The sequence below is a fragment of the Macrobrachium rosenbergii genome, chromosome 13 (assembly GCF_040412425.1).
Source record: "Macrobrachium rosenbergii isolate ZJJX-2024 chromosome 13, ASM4041242v1, whole genome shotgun sequence".
Classification (NCBI taxonomy): Eukaryota; Metazoa; Arthropoda; class Malacostraca; order Decapoda; family Palaemonidae; genus Macrobrachium; species Macrobrachium rosenbergii.
This window is the reverse complement of record NC_089753.1, coordinates 18,029,475-18,045,901: the sequence shown is the minus strand read 5'-3', so window position 1 is coordinate 18,045,901 and position 16,427 is coordinate 18,029,475. Positions and strand designations below refer to the sequence as shown.

The window sequence follows — 16,427 nt, the reverse complement described above, 5'->3', positions numbered from 1 at the left end:
TCTATTTAAATCCGGCAGGGCGTTCTCTATGATGTGAAGGGCAGCGCAGGAGCTTCGGGGGAAAACACAAGTAACTGGATGTTTCTTGACGTTGCCATAGTTTCTCTCTCTCTCTCTCTCTCTCTCTCTCTCTCTCTCTCTCTCTCTCTCTCTCTCTCTCTCTCTCTCTCTAGCCATTACTAAAACATACTATACCAGTATAGTGTAGCTCAATCTCTAAAAGAAAAAACAATGAAATGAGTAGCTCTACCGATAGGCGTAGGGCACACAACAGCAACACTCTCTCTCTCTCTCTCTCTCTCTCTCTCTCTCTCTCTCTCTCTCTCTCTCTCTCTCTCTCTCTCTCTCTCTCTCTCTCTCTCTCTCTCTCTCTCCATTGCTAAAACATACTTACAAATATAGTATCGCTCATTCTCTAAAAGAAAAAAAATAATGAAATTAGCTCTACAGTACATATAGGCCTAGGCTTACACAACAGCAGACTCTCTCTCTCTCTCTCTCTCTCTCTCTCTCTCTCTCTCTCTCTCTCTCTCTCTCTCTCTCTCTCTCTCTCTCTCTCTCTCTCTCATCATAACAATGCATTAGTTTCCTTTTCATTGGACATTGCTCAAATTTAACTCTTGATTTCATTATGGAAGATCGCGTTTCCGATTATGCAAGCATTCCGTTCAATGTGGTGTCATAAATTCATTTGTGTAGGGTTGCTTGGTAAGTTACGTCGAAAAATGTTTATTTTGCTCAGAACTGTCGTTGCAAATTACAACTTGAATGAATACTGTGAAACTTACTACTGCATTTAAGTATCAATGATTTCATTATCGTAGACTATGATTGAAAGTTATAAGAGGTCAAGCAAAAACAAACACAATAAGACAGAAGCTCCTCCCTTTGTAAAGTTGCCAGATGTCGCATTATTGAGCAACATATGTCCAAGATTTTAAAAACTGTATCCTCACTTTCCTTGCCGAGTGTACATAAAAGCAGTAACAATTCACATAAAAAAAATAAAAGAAGGGAATTTCACTATAGATTTAACATGCAACATAAAAACAATCAAATGCAATACAGTAACAATAAAAAATCAAAAGTCTTACTTGAGTGAGTTTTCAGGGCTGCTCTGAGTGAGATGGTAGAGAGGAGAGGGAGGGGATGGTGGTGGGTTATTAGGTTGGGGACGGGTCTGCTTCCTACTGACTTCCCAGCTGTACCACTGGGACCAGGCTTGGATGACTTTTCTCTTTTACTGTTTCACCCATTTACTTTCACTTAGACTCGATTTGCCTGAACCATTTCTTCTTGTTACAGTAAATTACCTACCAGTGATACTTGCTTTTTATGATTTTTTTTACCACTGTAAAAGTAACTCATCCCCACAGCATGAAACACACTGGCACCGCGTTCAGCTTCTGTATGCCTTGGACTGTTTGTTTAAACGACTTCCTTGTGAAAAGTTATTTGATCTCTCCTTTTCTTACTTGCATTCTTTATTATTACTTATTTGTTTGCAGAATCTTCATGTATCAGATTATAATTTTAAATTGTGCCATTTGCTAACAGTAACCTGATGTGTTGTGGCGTAATTAATCTCCATCTTGCAATCAAGATCCAAGTGTAAAAAACACGTTGACCATCATACACATGAGGGATCATTTTTACATCTGCCAGATGCTGATTATGTACTCTCTCTCTCTCTCTCTCTCTCTCTCTCTCTCTCTCTCTCTCTCTCTCTCTCTCTCTCTCTCTCTCTCTCTCTCTGCCTAACATACATGCACACAGATGATCAGACACACTCACACTATTGATTCCTTTGATCATCCTTGCAAAATATGAATAAAATTGATTTTATCAACCTTCGAATTTTTAACTTGTACATGGAAATAAAATTTTTCGAAAATTTTACTTTGTATAATGTACTGTTTTATTACTTGACACTTAATTTAACTTTTGAACACAATAGTAATAGAAAAAATTTTAAAAGGGAGACTTTTTGGGTGGGCTGGAACGAATTATCCTGATTCCCTTTATTTCTTATGGGGAATTTTGTTATATACTTCAAACAAATCACATTTCGACCAGCCTTCTGGATCAGATTAAATTCGAAATCAGAGGTACTACTTATGTATCATACATCTAAAGTCAACCTGTTATGGGATTATTTTGCAAGACATTTGGTTCATACAGTAGTAAATATAAATGAACAAGTTGCGTGATATTCTTTCCTAAACTGGCTAGACCCCTTAATGATGTTCATCATGAGAATTAGAGCAAGATAAAATTAGACTGGCTATCTGAATGAGAAAAGACAAATGAGATTGAACAGGATTCCGTAGGGTAGTAAAAATTGAGGTTGGATTCTGCAAAAATCCTTCAGTACCATCTACTCTGTGCCACACAAATTGACTAACAGTATCACTGTGCATGGCTGAGTTTAGAAATGACTTTCTTGTCAGGTTGGACTATTTTAGTCTGACCTTTTGAATAATGAGAAAATTAAAATTATCACATACCTCTGGCATAGTGAGTAAGCCTCAGTCATAAATTAAGACTATTCTAGTTTGTTGAAAGGATATGAAAGATGGTGACGGGAGACAGATTGAACTTTATATTGGTCATGTTAGGTTTTATGGATGTTTTAGTTTTTTCTCAGGACAAAACATGTTTCATATAATCCAAGGAATGGTAATTTCTTTCCTGGTCAAGTTATTTAGTGGAAAAAATTTAGTTAGCCTTTTTTATATGCTAGTGTTTACTGGGTTTATTTTGTCTTGCTAACACACTGACTAGAATTTTGTTCATTCCAGAGTCAAGACCCTGGCTGCACTGGAAATTCGATACAAGAAGACTTTGGCTGAAATGGACAAGGAACAAAAACGAGAGCTTGAGCTGTACATAAGTTCACCAGAGTTTCATCCTGAGTTTGAGCAAAAGTATTCCATCTTCATGGAGCAGTATAAAGCTAAGTATCCTCGGAGAAATGATATTGAACATTCTAATAAGCTATGGGAAGAATTGTGGAGAGACCTGATAACGTTACTCCTTAAAGAAGAGTATGATGCTAAGAAACAAGATTTGGAAAAAGAATACAAGGACAAAAAAGAAAAGGCATTTAAGCCAAAAGCCATTCCTAGTCAGGATTCCAGAGAAAAAGAGAACAAACAGGATTCAGCGAAACAAGAAAGGAGATCCAGTGAGTCACAGAAACGAAAATCTTCTACCGACAACAGGGATAATGATAGGGTGAAATATCGTAGGGATGAGAGAAGTTCAGATGTAGGTAGGAGGAGAATGAATCAGAACAAAGATGAAGATGGCCTCAGAGGAAGGACACATCAGCGTAACAGAAATGAAGACAGTGATAAAGGAAGAAGGCAACAGTACAACAGAAATGAAGAATGCTCAAGGGATAGTTTTGGAAGGGGACATCAATACCTTGACCATGAGGAGAAGTCAAGTAGGGATGGTGGAATGCAGCAAAACTCTAACAAAGAGGAATTTAACAAAGGAAAAATGCAGAAGTCAAGCTTCCCTGTTGATGACACAGAAAGCAGTACTGACATGCGAGAAACTATTAACTTATTACAAGAGTTGTGCCCCTCTCTTGGTGTGCTGGGGCCTGCTGCCCAACTCCTTATGAGAAAGATATCTGTTTGTTTGTCTGATGGACAGGAGCTCAGTGAATTAGTGCAAAATGAAGACAATAAGATGATTTTGATGAGGCTGTTGGAAAAAGCTGAAGCAATGAAGATAAGATTGTCAACTAATCATGCTCTACAACTTCTGAATATAGCTTCATTACCTGCAGAGAACCCTAAGTATTATGGGCTAAACATTGAGAACATTGCTAAGATGACATATAATATGGATCCAGCCTTTATTGTTCAGTGCATTAAAAATGCACTGACTGCACAAGATGTCTATAATGCATCAGAGAAGGATGTTTCTGACATATATATAGCTGTAACTTCTGCACACTTTGGTATAGCCTGCAGTAAGTCAGGGGAAGCAGCCCAACCTAAAACTCAGGTAAGTAGACAAGGAGACAGTGGATCATTGAAAAGAAGAAGTCCTGGTTGGGATGATGATGATAGAGGCAGTAGGCCTAAAAGGGTTGAAGGATCTTGGTCAGGAAGAGATTTGGGGGTAAATTCGAGCAGTGTCACGCAAGGCAGACAGCTTGGTGGCAGGAATGAGTTAGAGAGTAATAGTTCAGGTAAGCAGTTTGGTAGAGGTGATGTAAATTTGTGGAATGCAAAAACCAATGACACTGTGGATTCATCACAGAAAGGAAACTTTGGTCATCAGAAAGCACAAGATTTTGGCCAGCAACAAGTAACTGATTGTGGTCATAAGAGCACCAATAGTATCAGTATAGGGATGAATATGAATAGTAGTAATAGTAGTAGAATTTAGTAGGTTAGGAAACTTTTCCTCTCTTACCAATAATTTCAACAGTCTGCAGGGTAATTCCTCGGGGCAGCAAGGAAACAAAGAGGATTTAGTAGGTATGATGGAGTTCTTATCACAATTGTAGTGATTACTTAGATAAGTTTACTTTGTAGAGCCAGAGCAGTGAAACCGATATTTCATAAAATTTCTGTGAGGTGCAGTTTGTTTTTATATTTTGGCTTTTTCAGTCTGCCCAGTTTTTTTGTCAGTTGGGGTTACAACCAAAAATTATTTTAAGACAATGAGGATATTTCTTTGTAATATACCAAAGGATAATTTTGCTTCTTTGCTGTTTAATACGCAGTATTGCAAGAAATTTATATGAAAGCAAATTTGAGAGTAAGTTAAACCTTGCAGTGTGTTGCTATTTTATTTAATTTAGAGTTAGTGTGCATCTTGTGTTTCAAAAATTCTCGAAAGCAGAAGAATACTTACTGTCATATATATGTTAGGTGATTTACCAGCTTTCAGCTGCAATGTATATCAAGTATTTGAAACAAATCCTAGATAAATATTGTGAAAAGATTTTTCATTTATCCAGTTATTGGATTTTTAAGGAGTTGCAGTGTATTGCAATACTTTCATTAAGACTTAGAATGGGTTAGGAATATTAACAACATTCTGATTAAAGTGATGTCTACAACAAGACAGGTGGAAAGTTAGGTACACCATATCCTTATGAAGTCTTCTCCATGTATGAGAGATTGTTGAAGAATATTATTATGAGGTCTAAGATTGCTTCGTACAATCTTATATACATACGATTAATGTTTGGCAAGGATTTTCTGTTGGTAATTTACTATTCAAAAGTATCACAACAGGTCCCTTCCAGCTTGAAAGATTTATGTATATTTTCTCATACTTCCTATCAGAAGTGAATGATTTTCACTGATGCATTTCATCCATATTAAAGAAATTAATTTGATAGCATTGAGTTTGGTCACTTTTAAAAATTGCTTCAAGGCAGAGTAGTTGATGTTTTTTCATCTTTAGTTGCAAAATACTTCATATGCATTTCCATGGCTGTACACCTACTGAAAATGTACTTCTGCAACTAATATAAGTACATAGTACTGTATGAGACTGGGATATATTTATGCCCAATATTCTTTTTTGTATTGTTGAACATCTAATGAGAATTGGTGTTATACTGCTAAGGCACACACAAGTTTTGTTTTTAAATCTGGTTATCTGGATATTCAGTGAATTGAGCCAAAAATGTTGCAGTTGCATTGATAAGAATATCCAAAGGAATGACATTTTATATTTATTTTTTTGTGGGCCTGTGTATCCTTACAAATAAATGTACAAATGTATATTATCTAAGGTTGTCAGTATATATTATATGTCAAGCATTGGTTGCTTGTCTAGGGCTGTAAATATTATATTAATCTCTAGAATTGTGAAAATACTATACTGTACTGTACTTGAATGTATCATTCCAAGGTTGTCAGTATATATTATAGGTCAAGCATTGGTTGCTTGTATAGAGCTGTAAATATTATATTAATCTCTAGCATTGTGAAAATTCTATACTGTACTGTACTTGGATGTGTCATTCCAAGTGAAGAGTGGTGATTGATTATTAATTTTAAGCAAGTCCTTTCGTGTATATATTTTTTTAATTAATTTTAAGCAAATGCTTTCTTGTATATAGTCATTTGTAAGGTTGTTGATATCAAAGGCGATCACATTTTCACTGAATAAAATGTACTGTAAATGAATACATTGCTCTTTATTTATAAAAAACAATGGTGATTTTGAACTGGAATACAGAAGGGCATCATGAAACTTTTGTTGAGCGGAAAGCTGATTTAACTTTCCCACAATTTAGTTGTAGCCAAGATCAGTGACTAAGGGAACAAGAAAGTGCACCAAAGGCATTACTTAGGTTCTTTGCAGCATCCGCCTTCAGCCCCTAGCTGCAACTCCTTTCATTCCTTTTGTTGCATCTCTGTTCACATTCTCTTTCATCTTACTTCCCACCCTCTCCTAACAATTTTTCATAGTGCAACTGCAAGGTTTTCCTCCTGTTACACCTTTGCAGTGTTTTACTCGAAGTTTCCTTTTCAGCACTGACTGACCTCATAGGTCCTAGTGCTTGACCTTTGGCCTAAATTTAATATTCCAGTACATTCCATTCCTATTGAACCCAATGCTAGTAAACGACAGTGTTTGGAGCAGTGGCCTGCCTAGTGTTGCTACAAAAAATTAATTCACTTGTCACAAGTCAACATTGAGAGTTGGCAAAATAAACAACTGATAACACTATCCAAGAGTTTGAGATGATAGTCAGCACTCAAGGACTACATTGAAGAATAATATGCACTCAGAATAAGACAGAAGAAAAAATTGCAACACTTACATATAATAGCTTCATCATGAAACATTCGAAAATGTTTCTGTAAGATACAGAAGTCAGTGTATCAAAATTTACACACAAAATTGGCTTACGACTTTCACTGTGCCAGAGAATCACAACTAGCCTGCTACATCAGTAGACAGGGAAAATGGATTTTGATGTACTGAAATTGGGGACAATGACCAACGCAAGAAGGAATAAGGGGTTTGTATAGATTCAGTTCCATCAACATGCCTGGTTATGTCCTAAAGGCCTATATATACATAACCAAGATATTTTGGACATTGGAAAAAGTACACTACAATGTAGATATATACATATGATAACATACATATTACAGATTATTTTACATATAGAGAAAGCTGACTACACCACATTTACAAATTTTACTATATATTCTGTAAAAAAAAAAAGCTATATCAAAACCATGAAACTAAAAATTAAAGGAAAAGTAATAAATATTAGTCCATTTGACCTCATTGGAGCAAGTGAATAAACAGGTACACCAGGTAAAACCACACTCACATTTTGCATAAACCAGAAACTACATTTTAAAAGTAAACTCATAAAATACTGCTAAACTTGCAAGATGAAAAGAAAGGATAGAACACTGAAATGGGACAAAATGAGTGACATACATGGTCATACCTTAAGACTTAATCTGTACATTAACTGCATTGTCCTTAAACCGAGTGAATTTTTCCCATAAGAAATAATGGTAATTGGATTAATCCATTCCAGATCTCCAAAAGTACAACAAATAAAAGCCTTTCAACTAATTCAACAGGCTTAGAATGCAGGTTATACAAAAAATAAGGTAGATAGTTGAAATAAATGTTAATTTGTTCTCACTAGGAGAGTTGATGGCCTATGTGGAAAGCAATGAAGGTCTCTTTCTACTCCTTTCTCCTAAGTTTTTTCAATAAAAACTTGTTAAAGCTTTGTCAGGGCAATATTCTTAAACTTCAGTTTCATCTATTTTTTTTACGCATTTATTAATCAACTAGGGATATCTCCATTCCCCCTTCTCCTCTAAAGAGAGTTCTTCAGCAGCTGCTAACTGTTGCTGCTGCCTCCAGGTCATACAGCTCTTCTGTGGTGATTTCTGCTCTATTTTTTAACTGCTACTAGGGGTTGCCTTTTAATTTACATTGTTTTACAAAGCTGATATCTGTCATTACACATTGAAAATATATGTATGCATGCACCTCTCTCTCTCTCTCTCTCTCTCTCTCTCTCTCTCTCTCTCTCTCTCTCTCTCTCTCTCTCTCTCTCTCATTTATACTACAGATAATTTTGTAAATAAACTGTAAATCAGAAGTAAATGCTCTTAAAGTGGTAGGAATGCTATTTTTTATTGATTTCGTGTGCATTTGACAAGAAGCAACAAAAAGATGAATGGCTGAAAGTGTTCCATCGCTTGGCTTTACAACCTTGATTTAATAATAAACTCAAAATTCTATCTATTTTTTCCTTTTTGTACATCAGCTGATCTTGCTGTTTACCAGAATGTATGGATGAATGTATGTTTATATATATAAATAAATATATATTTATATATAATATATAATATATATATATATATATATATATATATATATATATATATATATATATATATATATATATATATATATATATATATATATATATATATATATTTAATATAATATATATATACATATAATTTTTTTTCATGTATTTAGAAAATTTGGCTCTAGTCTGTTAGCTAGGAAGTCAAATTTCATGGCGGCTGGAGAAGACCCCCACTAGTGGTCACAGATGTAGGTGTCCTAACCCCTCATATGATATTGGGGGACAGAGAGCCATTAGGGCACAGGGACCCATCATGTTAGTAAATGGGCTGCTAGGCTGACCCTTATTTAGTCTTAACTATAAGACCTATTTCCCTTTGACCTTTGTGCTGGCTATTATTTGCTTCTTTCAGATGTACCACTGTCCTGTGCCCACTGCTAGACTCAAATGGGGAGACTGTGACTTGTCTCCGTCTCACTCCATGCCCAAACTCCGGAGCACAATGTCACTTCTCTGTCCTCCTCCCACTGGCCACTTGTCCGGACTTCTGTGGCCTGAATCTGTCTTTTGCAAGTAAGCTCCATGCACAGATGCAATAAATCCTGTAATCTGGACCTTCATGTTCTGTCCCTCCTCTCCCCTTGTGAAAGAATTGCCTTAGAAAACTCATTTCCAACTTGCCAAGTGCAAGAGGGAAGCTCAGAGCTTCATTGGAATGGTCCAGTACTTTCAGCATTTCATTCCCAACTTTGCTAATGCAGCCACCCCTATAACTAACCTTTTTTGAGGAAAGCAACCCTTTCGTTTACACCTGAGTGTGAGCAAGCATACAACCACCTCAAGGCTGTACTCGTCAGTCAACCAGTTCTCCATACACCCGACTACGACTGGCCCTTCTACATGGCTGTGGATGCCAGTGACATCGGCAGTGGGGTGGTCATGTTCCAAGAAAAGGATGAGGTTAGGCACCTAGTAGTCTACTGTTCCAAGAAGCTTAACTCGGCTCAAACCCGGTACTGTATATCACTGTCGAAAAGGAACTTCTGGGCATGATGCTGATCATAAATTCCCCTTAACAGTCCTTACTGATCATAAACCCCTTAAGTATCTAACGGCTTTTAGGAACCAGAAAAAGCATTTAATGTGTTGGCGCATAGATCTCTAAGACTACAATTGGAGAATCAAACATATCAAGGGTACAGATAATAAAATCGCTGATGTCCTTTCCAGGCATCAGAGCTAATGCCCTTATCAATGGCTCCCTGTTACCCACCCACCCCCAGCTGAAGTAATGTGGCACTCCCTCCAGAGTGAAGGGTCACGTTATTTCCGCTCAGAATACCACCCCTAGAAAGTGTAAGATACTCCCTTCTTTTGCATCTGCCCTTTCATCACATTTATTATCCTTGTATTATACCCCAAGTGCCAACTGCTGATTGGCTGGCCCCAGCGAGTCCCTGACTCTCAAACCGTGCAGCTACAAGCATGGAACTGTAATTTGTACTTATATCAGAGCCACTAAGCCTTCACAACACTAGTGCCACGTCTGGTACAGTGCCCTGTTGTACTCCAGTACCGTGGCATCACCTAACATACCCCATAAGTACTTCATTTGTACCGCCTCATCAAGGCAAACTAACCGCATAACTTTGCATAACAAGTTACTTTACATTTAAGTGCATGATTAGTTAGTTAGTGCTAGTGTAAGGGCAACAAATCGCGCCTCTCCTTCCTTGTGTTTCTCCTTTCAGATGTACATTAATCACGTCATGTATTTTACCTTTCTTTATTTCAGATTCTTTACGTACCTCATCTTATGTATCATTGTACGGCCTTTCTGCTGATATGTATATCTACCTTTTATATGCCATGTAACGAATGATGTGCGTATTTTTACGCTTGCCAGAAAACACAAATCTTGTATGGACGCAGCAGGGCCCCTTGGGTCGCCCGCTACCTTTCTGTCCACTTTTTGTCTTATAAACACCTGTCGAGATTAATTAAGAATCAGTCTCTGTTTTGACATTTCTCTTGAACCTCACACTGGTGACCCCGGGTCAGGAACAGGTAGTGCGGTTTTGTCCCAGCCACTAACAGACTAACTACGGCTTAAAGTTTAGGCCTCTGATAGCACCCTCCCTGGCAGAAACCATGCCATTAACGGACTAAATATGGTATACCCAAAAGGGCACGTTTTGGCACTTCGTTCGACCTCTCAAACAAATCAGCACCATTAACGGACTCAATACGGTGCATTTTCCCGTGTTTTGTTGCGTGAGAAATAAAGATGTCAAAAACAGAACCTTAATGCGAACCTGCAAGCATCATCTGTACGCCGCTCTCACCAACAAGGCCAGACACAGTCAAACTTCACCCGTTCTTGCGGCAAAACACGGCATCATGGTTCTGGTGTGCAGACGCGCATTTTCGCATGGTGCGCATCTCAGACGATGCTACAAAATCAGACATAGTCATGACGGCACTCCCAGAAGTATTCAACAGAATCTTCCCCTGTCTGGATGCACAACATGACAAAGTCACATACACGGACTTATCGAACAAACTGCTGAATTCCTACTCCATGTCCATGTCCGAGAGAGCGCAGCGCGCATTCCACCTTTTATCCCAGCCCCTCAGAGATGCATCACCCAGGGAAGCCTGGGACCAGCTGCGGCGGTTGATAACCCTCCCAGGTTGCAACGAGAACGCGAGGAAAAGGACAACAGACCTGACAAAGCAATTTACCTTCAGCGCCTCCCACGGGAAGTTCGGCGCCAGATAAGGGGTGCAGAGAACCTGGACATGGGGTGCCTTAGTCAACAACACCCAGAAACTTTACGAGGCCACCAAGGCCTAAACACACACCACCGCCTTGGGAGCCTGCAACCTGTCGGAGGAAGATGGTGACGACGAAGGAGACATCAACGCCGTTTATAAGAAAAGACTGCCACTCAGAGAGAGCACAAGACATGGCCAAACCCGGCATGGTGTTTCTGCCATAGAAAGTTTGGGACCAACGCCAGAACCTGCAGGCCTCCGTGTTCTTTCACAAAAACCAACAAAGGCGGCGACAAGCAACAGCTGTGGCCGCAAAACGCAACTCCTCCCCTGCCCAGCAGGATTTTTCATCACAGACGAGATTTCCAAATGCCACCTGCTTGTTGATACAAGGGCAATGCAGTTGGTTTTCCTGCCATCCAGGGAAGGTTTAGAAAAAATACCTGACTCAGTACCCACCCTCATAGCAGCAAATGGAACTCCCATCTGCACTTATGGCACGACAACCTGGGCTATCTCAATCCTGGGGCGCAGATACCACTGGCCTTTCGTTATAGCTGATGTTAAGTTCCCTCTGCTGGGAACGGACTTCCTAGGGCACCGTGGACTACTAGTCGACGTCACCAGACAACGCCTCCTCGACACAGGGACGTGCCATTCCCATCAGCTCTCCACCGGACCTGGGATGCCCTCCATCTGCTCCACAGCTCCCAACAGCTACACATCCCTCCTACAGGAGTTCCTGGATGTGTTCAAACCAGAACTGCGCCAGTCACCTGGGGCTTCAGCAAAGCACGGCATCTTACACCACATCACCATAATGGGCCCACCAACCCATGCCAAGTTCCAACGTCTGTCCCCCCAGAAGTTACAAGACGCCAAACGGGCCTTCGCAGAAATGGAACGCATGGGCGTCTGTAAAAAGGCATCAAGCCCGTGGGCGTCCCCCCTCCACATGGTAAAGAAATCCAATGGTTCATGGAGGCCCTGCAGGGACTATCGGTGACAACAGCAGACCACTACCCCCTCCCTGACATGCAAGACCTGACAGGTGCCCTCCAAGGGGCCAAAATTTTCTCCAAGATGGACCTACTGAAGTCGTACTTCCAAGTCCCTGTGCATCTCGACGACGTCCCAAAGGTCGCCATCATCACGCCCTTCGGGAGCTACACATTCTCCTATTCCACTTTTGGTCTCAAGAACACAGGCCATGAGATTTCCCCAGCAGGAGTGCGCCCCATGGCCTCTAAAGTAAAAGTATAGAAAATTTCCCAGAACCACAAACCATCAAGGCCCTTCAGGAGTTTCTCGGGATCATAAACTACTACCGGCGCTTCATCCCAGATGTTGCCCACATCATGTAACCCCTGATGTCAATCCTGAAGGGGAAACCATAAACACTAACATGGGAAGCTCCGCAGCAGCAGGCATTCATCCAGACGAAAAGGGCCCTCTCCAGTGCCACCACCTTAACTCACTACAACCCTGCCGCTGCCCTCAGGTTGACAACGGATGCCAGCAACATCGGCTGTGGTGCAGTACTTGAGCAGCTGGTGAACGGCACACCCCAGCCCTTGGCCTTCTTCAGCCGCAAGTTTTTGCCAGCTGAGACCTGCTACAGCACCTTTGACAGAGAGCTGCTGGCCATCTACCAGGCTGTGAGGCACTTCAAGTACCTGCTGGAAGGAACCAAATTCACAATCCTAATAGACCACAAACCCTTGGTTCACGCATTTGCAAAACAGGGGGACGCGTGGTCTGCAAGGCAGCAGCGGCACCTGACTGACATCTCCAAGTTCGGTTGCACCATCAGCTACATCCCTGGCAAGAAAAACCCAGTGGCTGATGCTGTCAAGAATAGAGATCAATTCCCTTCACCTCAGCATCAACTATGAAGACCTCGCGAGAGGACAAGCAGCAGACCCAGAGATGGCGGACTACAGGACAGCAGTGACGGCTCTCAAATGGGAAGACGTGCCCCTAGCAAACTTGGACACAACTCTCCTCTGCGACACCAGCACAGGCCACCCACGCCCCCTGGTGCCCGCATCAAGGAGAAAACAAGTGTTCGACATAGTCCATGGTCTCTCCCATCCATTGGGGTGCACAACAGCACGCCTCATGACTGACAAGTTCGTCTGGCACGGCATCAGCATGGACGTCTGCCAGTGGGCAAGGAGCTGCATCCCGTGCCAGACGAGCAAAACATCCCGGCACACAGAGTCTGGGATTGGCGATTTTCCCCAGCCTCGTCGGCGGTTCGGCCACATCCACATTGACGTCATCAGGCCCCTTCCGTAGTCGGGGGGAGCCAGATACCTCCTGACGATCATAGACTGCTCCACTCGCTGGCCCGAAGCAACCCCCATGGATGAAGCATCAACAACATCATGTGCAGAAGCCCTCCTCTCCAGTTGGATAAGCCGCTTCAGAGTGCCAGACAGCATCACTATGGACAGGGGACCTGCCTTCCTGTCAGAGCTCTGGGTCTCCTTGGCACGCCTGATGGGTACAACTCTACACAGCACAACGTCATACAACGCTGCAGCGAACGGCATGGTCGAGAGGGCGCACCGCTCTCTTAAAGCAGTTCTCATGGCATGCTGCACCAACAAGAGATGGAAGTAACAGCTGCCCTGGGTCCTGCTAGGTCTCCGCACCGCACTGAAAGCAAATGGCGACGCTTCCCCTGCTGAGAAAGTCTAAGGGAAACACTGGCTGTACCTGGAGAATTCTTCCCGCCGTCGGCCGACGGCGCTGACACCCCCCTCCCGAGGTTGAGGGAACTCGCGCAAAGGTTCACACCTTGCCACAAGACCTTCACCGACAGAACCATCACCTACAGCTGAACCGCCTTACACTCCTGTGCCTACGTCTTCGTCAGGGTGGACACTCGCCGGCCGCCCTTAACCAGGCCCTACAGGGGGCCCCACCGAGTTATCAGGTGGGCCAGCAAAGCATTCCTCCTCGACATGCACGGGCGGGAGGACTGGATCACCATCGGCAGACTGAAACCCGCATTCCTGTTGGACGACGAAGTTTCGAAGAAGTTGGCAGGCGCCCCAGAGTTCCCCCGCAATACCTGCCTGCAGACGCACCTGCTTCCCCACCAAGGTGGGGCCCAGGGCGGCACAGGAAATGCACCCAGCCATCCCTAGGTGTCAACTCCACCATGCTCCCACAGTTCTCCAGAAGCAGGGGCCCACTCCGACTGCCCCGGCGCCTCCATGATTAACATTGTTTCATCCAATAATTACTCTTCTAATTATTGTCTTGGGGGGCTGGGGGGGGAGTATTTGTAAGGGCGACAAATCACACCTCTCCTTCCTTGTGTTTCTCCTTTCAGATGTACATTAATCACGTCATGTATTTTACCTGTCTTTATTTCAGATTCTTTATGTACCTCATCGTATGTATCATTGTAAGGCCTTTCTGCCGAACACATTTTTATGCTTGCCAGAAAACACAAATCGTGTATGGACGCAGCTGGGGGCCTTGGGTCGCCCGCTACCTTTCCTTCTACTTTTTGTCTTATAAACACCTGTCGAGAATAATAACGAATGTCTCTGTTTTGACATTTCTCTTGAACCTCACACTAGTAATAATCTTATACAGTAACTGTATTCTTATGTTGTTACATTTAGTCATGAGATATACATTCATGTAATATTTTGCTTATAATTTGCTACACATGCTGCTTTAGAGTAACAACAAAATTTACTTAAAGCATTAACTTCCAGCCACAATTCCATCCAGTGATAGCATAGTTATTAACAATGGTGTAATGTAATTTGCAGTTAATTTGACCTCAGAAATCCTAATTTTAAGTAAATTAATGCAATCAAAGGTAAACAACAAGAGAAGATAATATTAAAGTCAAGTTGCTAGGCATTCTCACCCAATTGAAGGTGTGACGTGTCAACTTGTTGAGGGAGTTGCAATGGGAGATATCCTTCCCAAGTCAGCTCGCCTTTCAAGAACCTTGTTTTCAAAGAACTTACAGTAAAGTAAAATCATTTTCAAAGAACTTAAAGTAAAATCATTTTATCTCACCACTGACACTAACAGTCAGTCATGGAGAAATTGCTTCGTCTCTAAATCTCTAGATATTATTCCCTTGGCGGCCCTTTATCCCCTATCCCTGAATTTGTGACTGGGCTAAGCCCTTTTTCTAGGTTACTAAGCTGTCATTGGAGATAATCCCCGCTTGTCCGCTAGCAGAAGTGAAAGTTGAACACACAGCATGGTTCACAAACAACCCACGAGGCCCAAACCCTTACCACATGGTCCACAGAGTGACCCACGAGGTCAGATGTAGCATGCCAAAGAGCCATAGAAAATGGGACACCTGGAAGGATGGGAAATTTAATCCAACAGAAGGCTTAAAAGGGGCCACCCCACTAGTGCTTGGGAGAGACACTCCTGGATGCAGCTCCTACACACACTGTCGCCTTTGATCTCTGCTCCTTTAGAGCCTATTCCCCCAACATTGCTGCATATTCAGTTCAGTATCTTTCCAGTGCCAATTTTCCCTAATTCCCCCCCCCCCCCTGCCATTCATTGGTACATCTGCAAGGACTCATCTCTTCGGCATAAAGTAAAGTACCCAGAATCTGTGGTTTTACCAGTCACGTAGTTCTTTTCTTTTGCTACTCATTTTCCATTTTCAAATGCAATTCTCCTACAGACCTGACTTTATTAATTTGTGTTCACAAGTAATTTTCAATGTTTACAATCGAGAAATCTTGGCACCATCAGCACACCCTTGGACCCTTATTTGCGCTAATTTCGCCAACAAATCGTCTGCATTCTCCATTGCAGATGAAGTTTTCTCACTGTGGATCCTCTGCTTTGATTGTGCTATATTGCCACGCCCAAACCACTGCAATCAAATCTTTGGTGCCCTTGAAGTGAAATCCCAGCACCTTGGTTATCATCTTTTCATCTTAATTTTGTGTTCCAGCAGGACCCCATTTACCTGTCATAATAATTCCTCATCTTCTGATTATGTTATTGTAAACATATGTGATTTTAGTTATCGTAAGAGTTTATCTCAAATTCCCTTTCTAGTAAGGTCCTCAGCTCATTACCTTTTCCTCTTATGTTCTACTAGACCATGCATTTTTAGTCACATCAGTGTCATCCCGCTGAATGGCCTTCTTGGCCCCAGTGCCTGGGCTTTTGCCTAAATATCATACATCCATCCTTGTGGTAAGCTCCTTTCCACTAGTTTATATATATAATATATATATATATATATATATATATATATATATATATATATATATATATATATATATATATA

The 16,427-nt window shown here is 41.5% G+C and overlaps 1 protein-coding gene across 3 annotated transcripts in view; it reads left to right on the top strand.

Moving 5' to 3' along the window:
- Window positions 1-6,170, top strand: part of LOC136844942 (glutamic acid-rich protein-like) — a 102,417-nt gene extending 96,247 nt beyond the window's left edge. For all 3 annotated transcript variants that reach the window (XM_067114347.1, XM_067114346.1, XM_067114348.1), the window contains one exon: window positions 2,802-6,170. In XM_067114347.1, coding sequence (XP_066970448.1) covers window positions 2,802-4,410 — 1,609 coding nt within the window. In that variant the 3' untranslated portion in view covers window positions 4,411-6,170. The remainder of the gene's footprint in view (window positions 1-2,801) is intronic.
- Window positions 6,171-16,427: the final 10,257 nt, after the last annotated feature.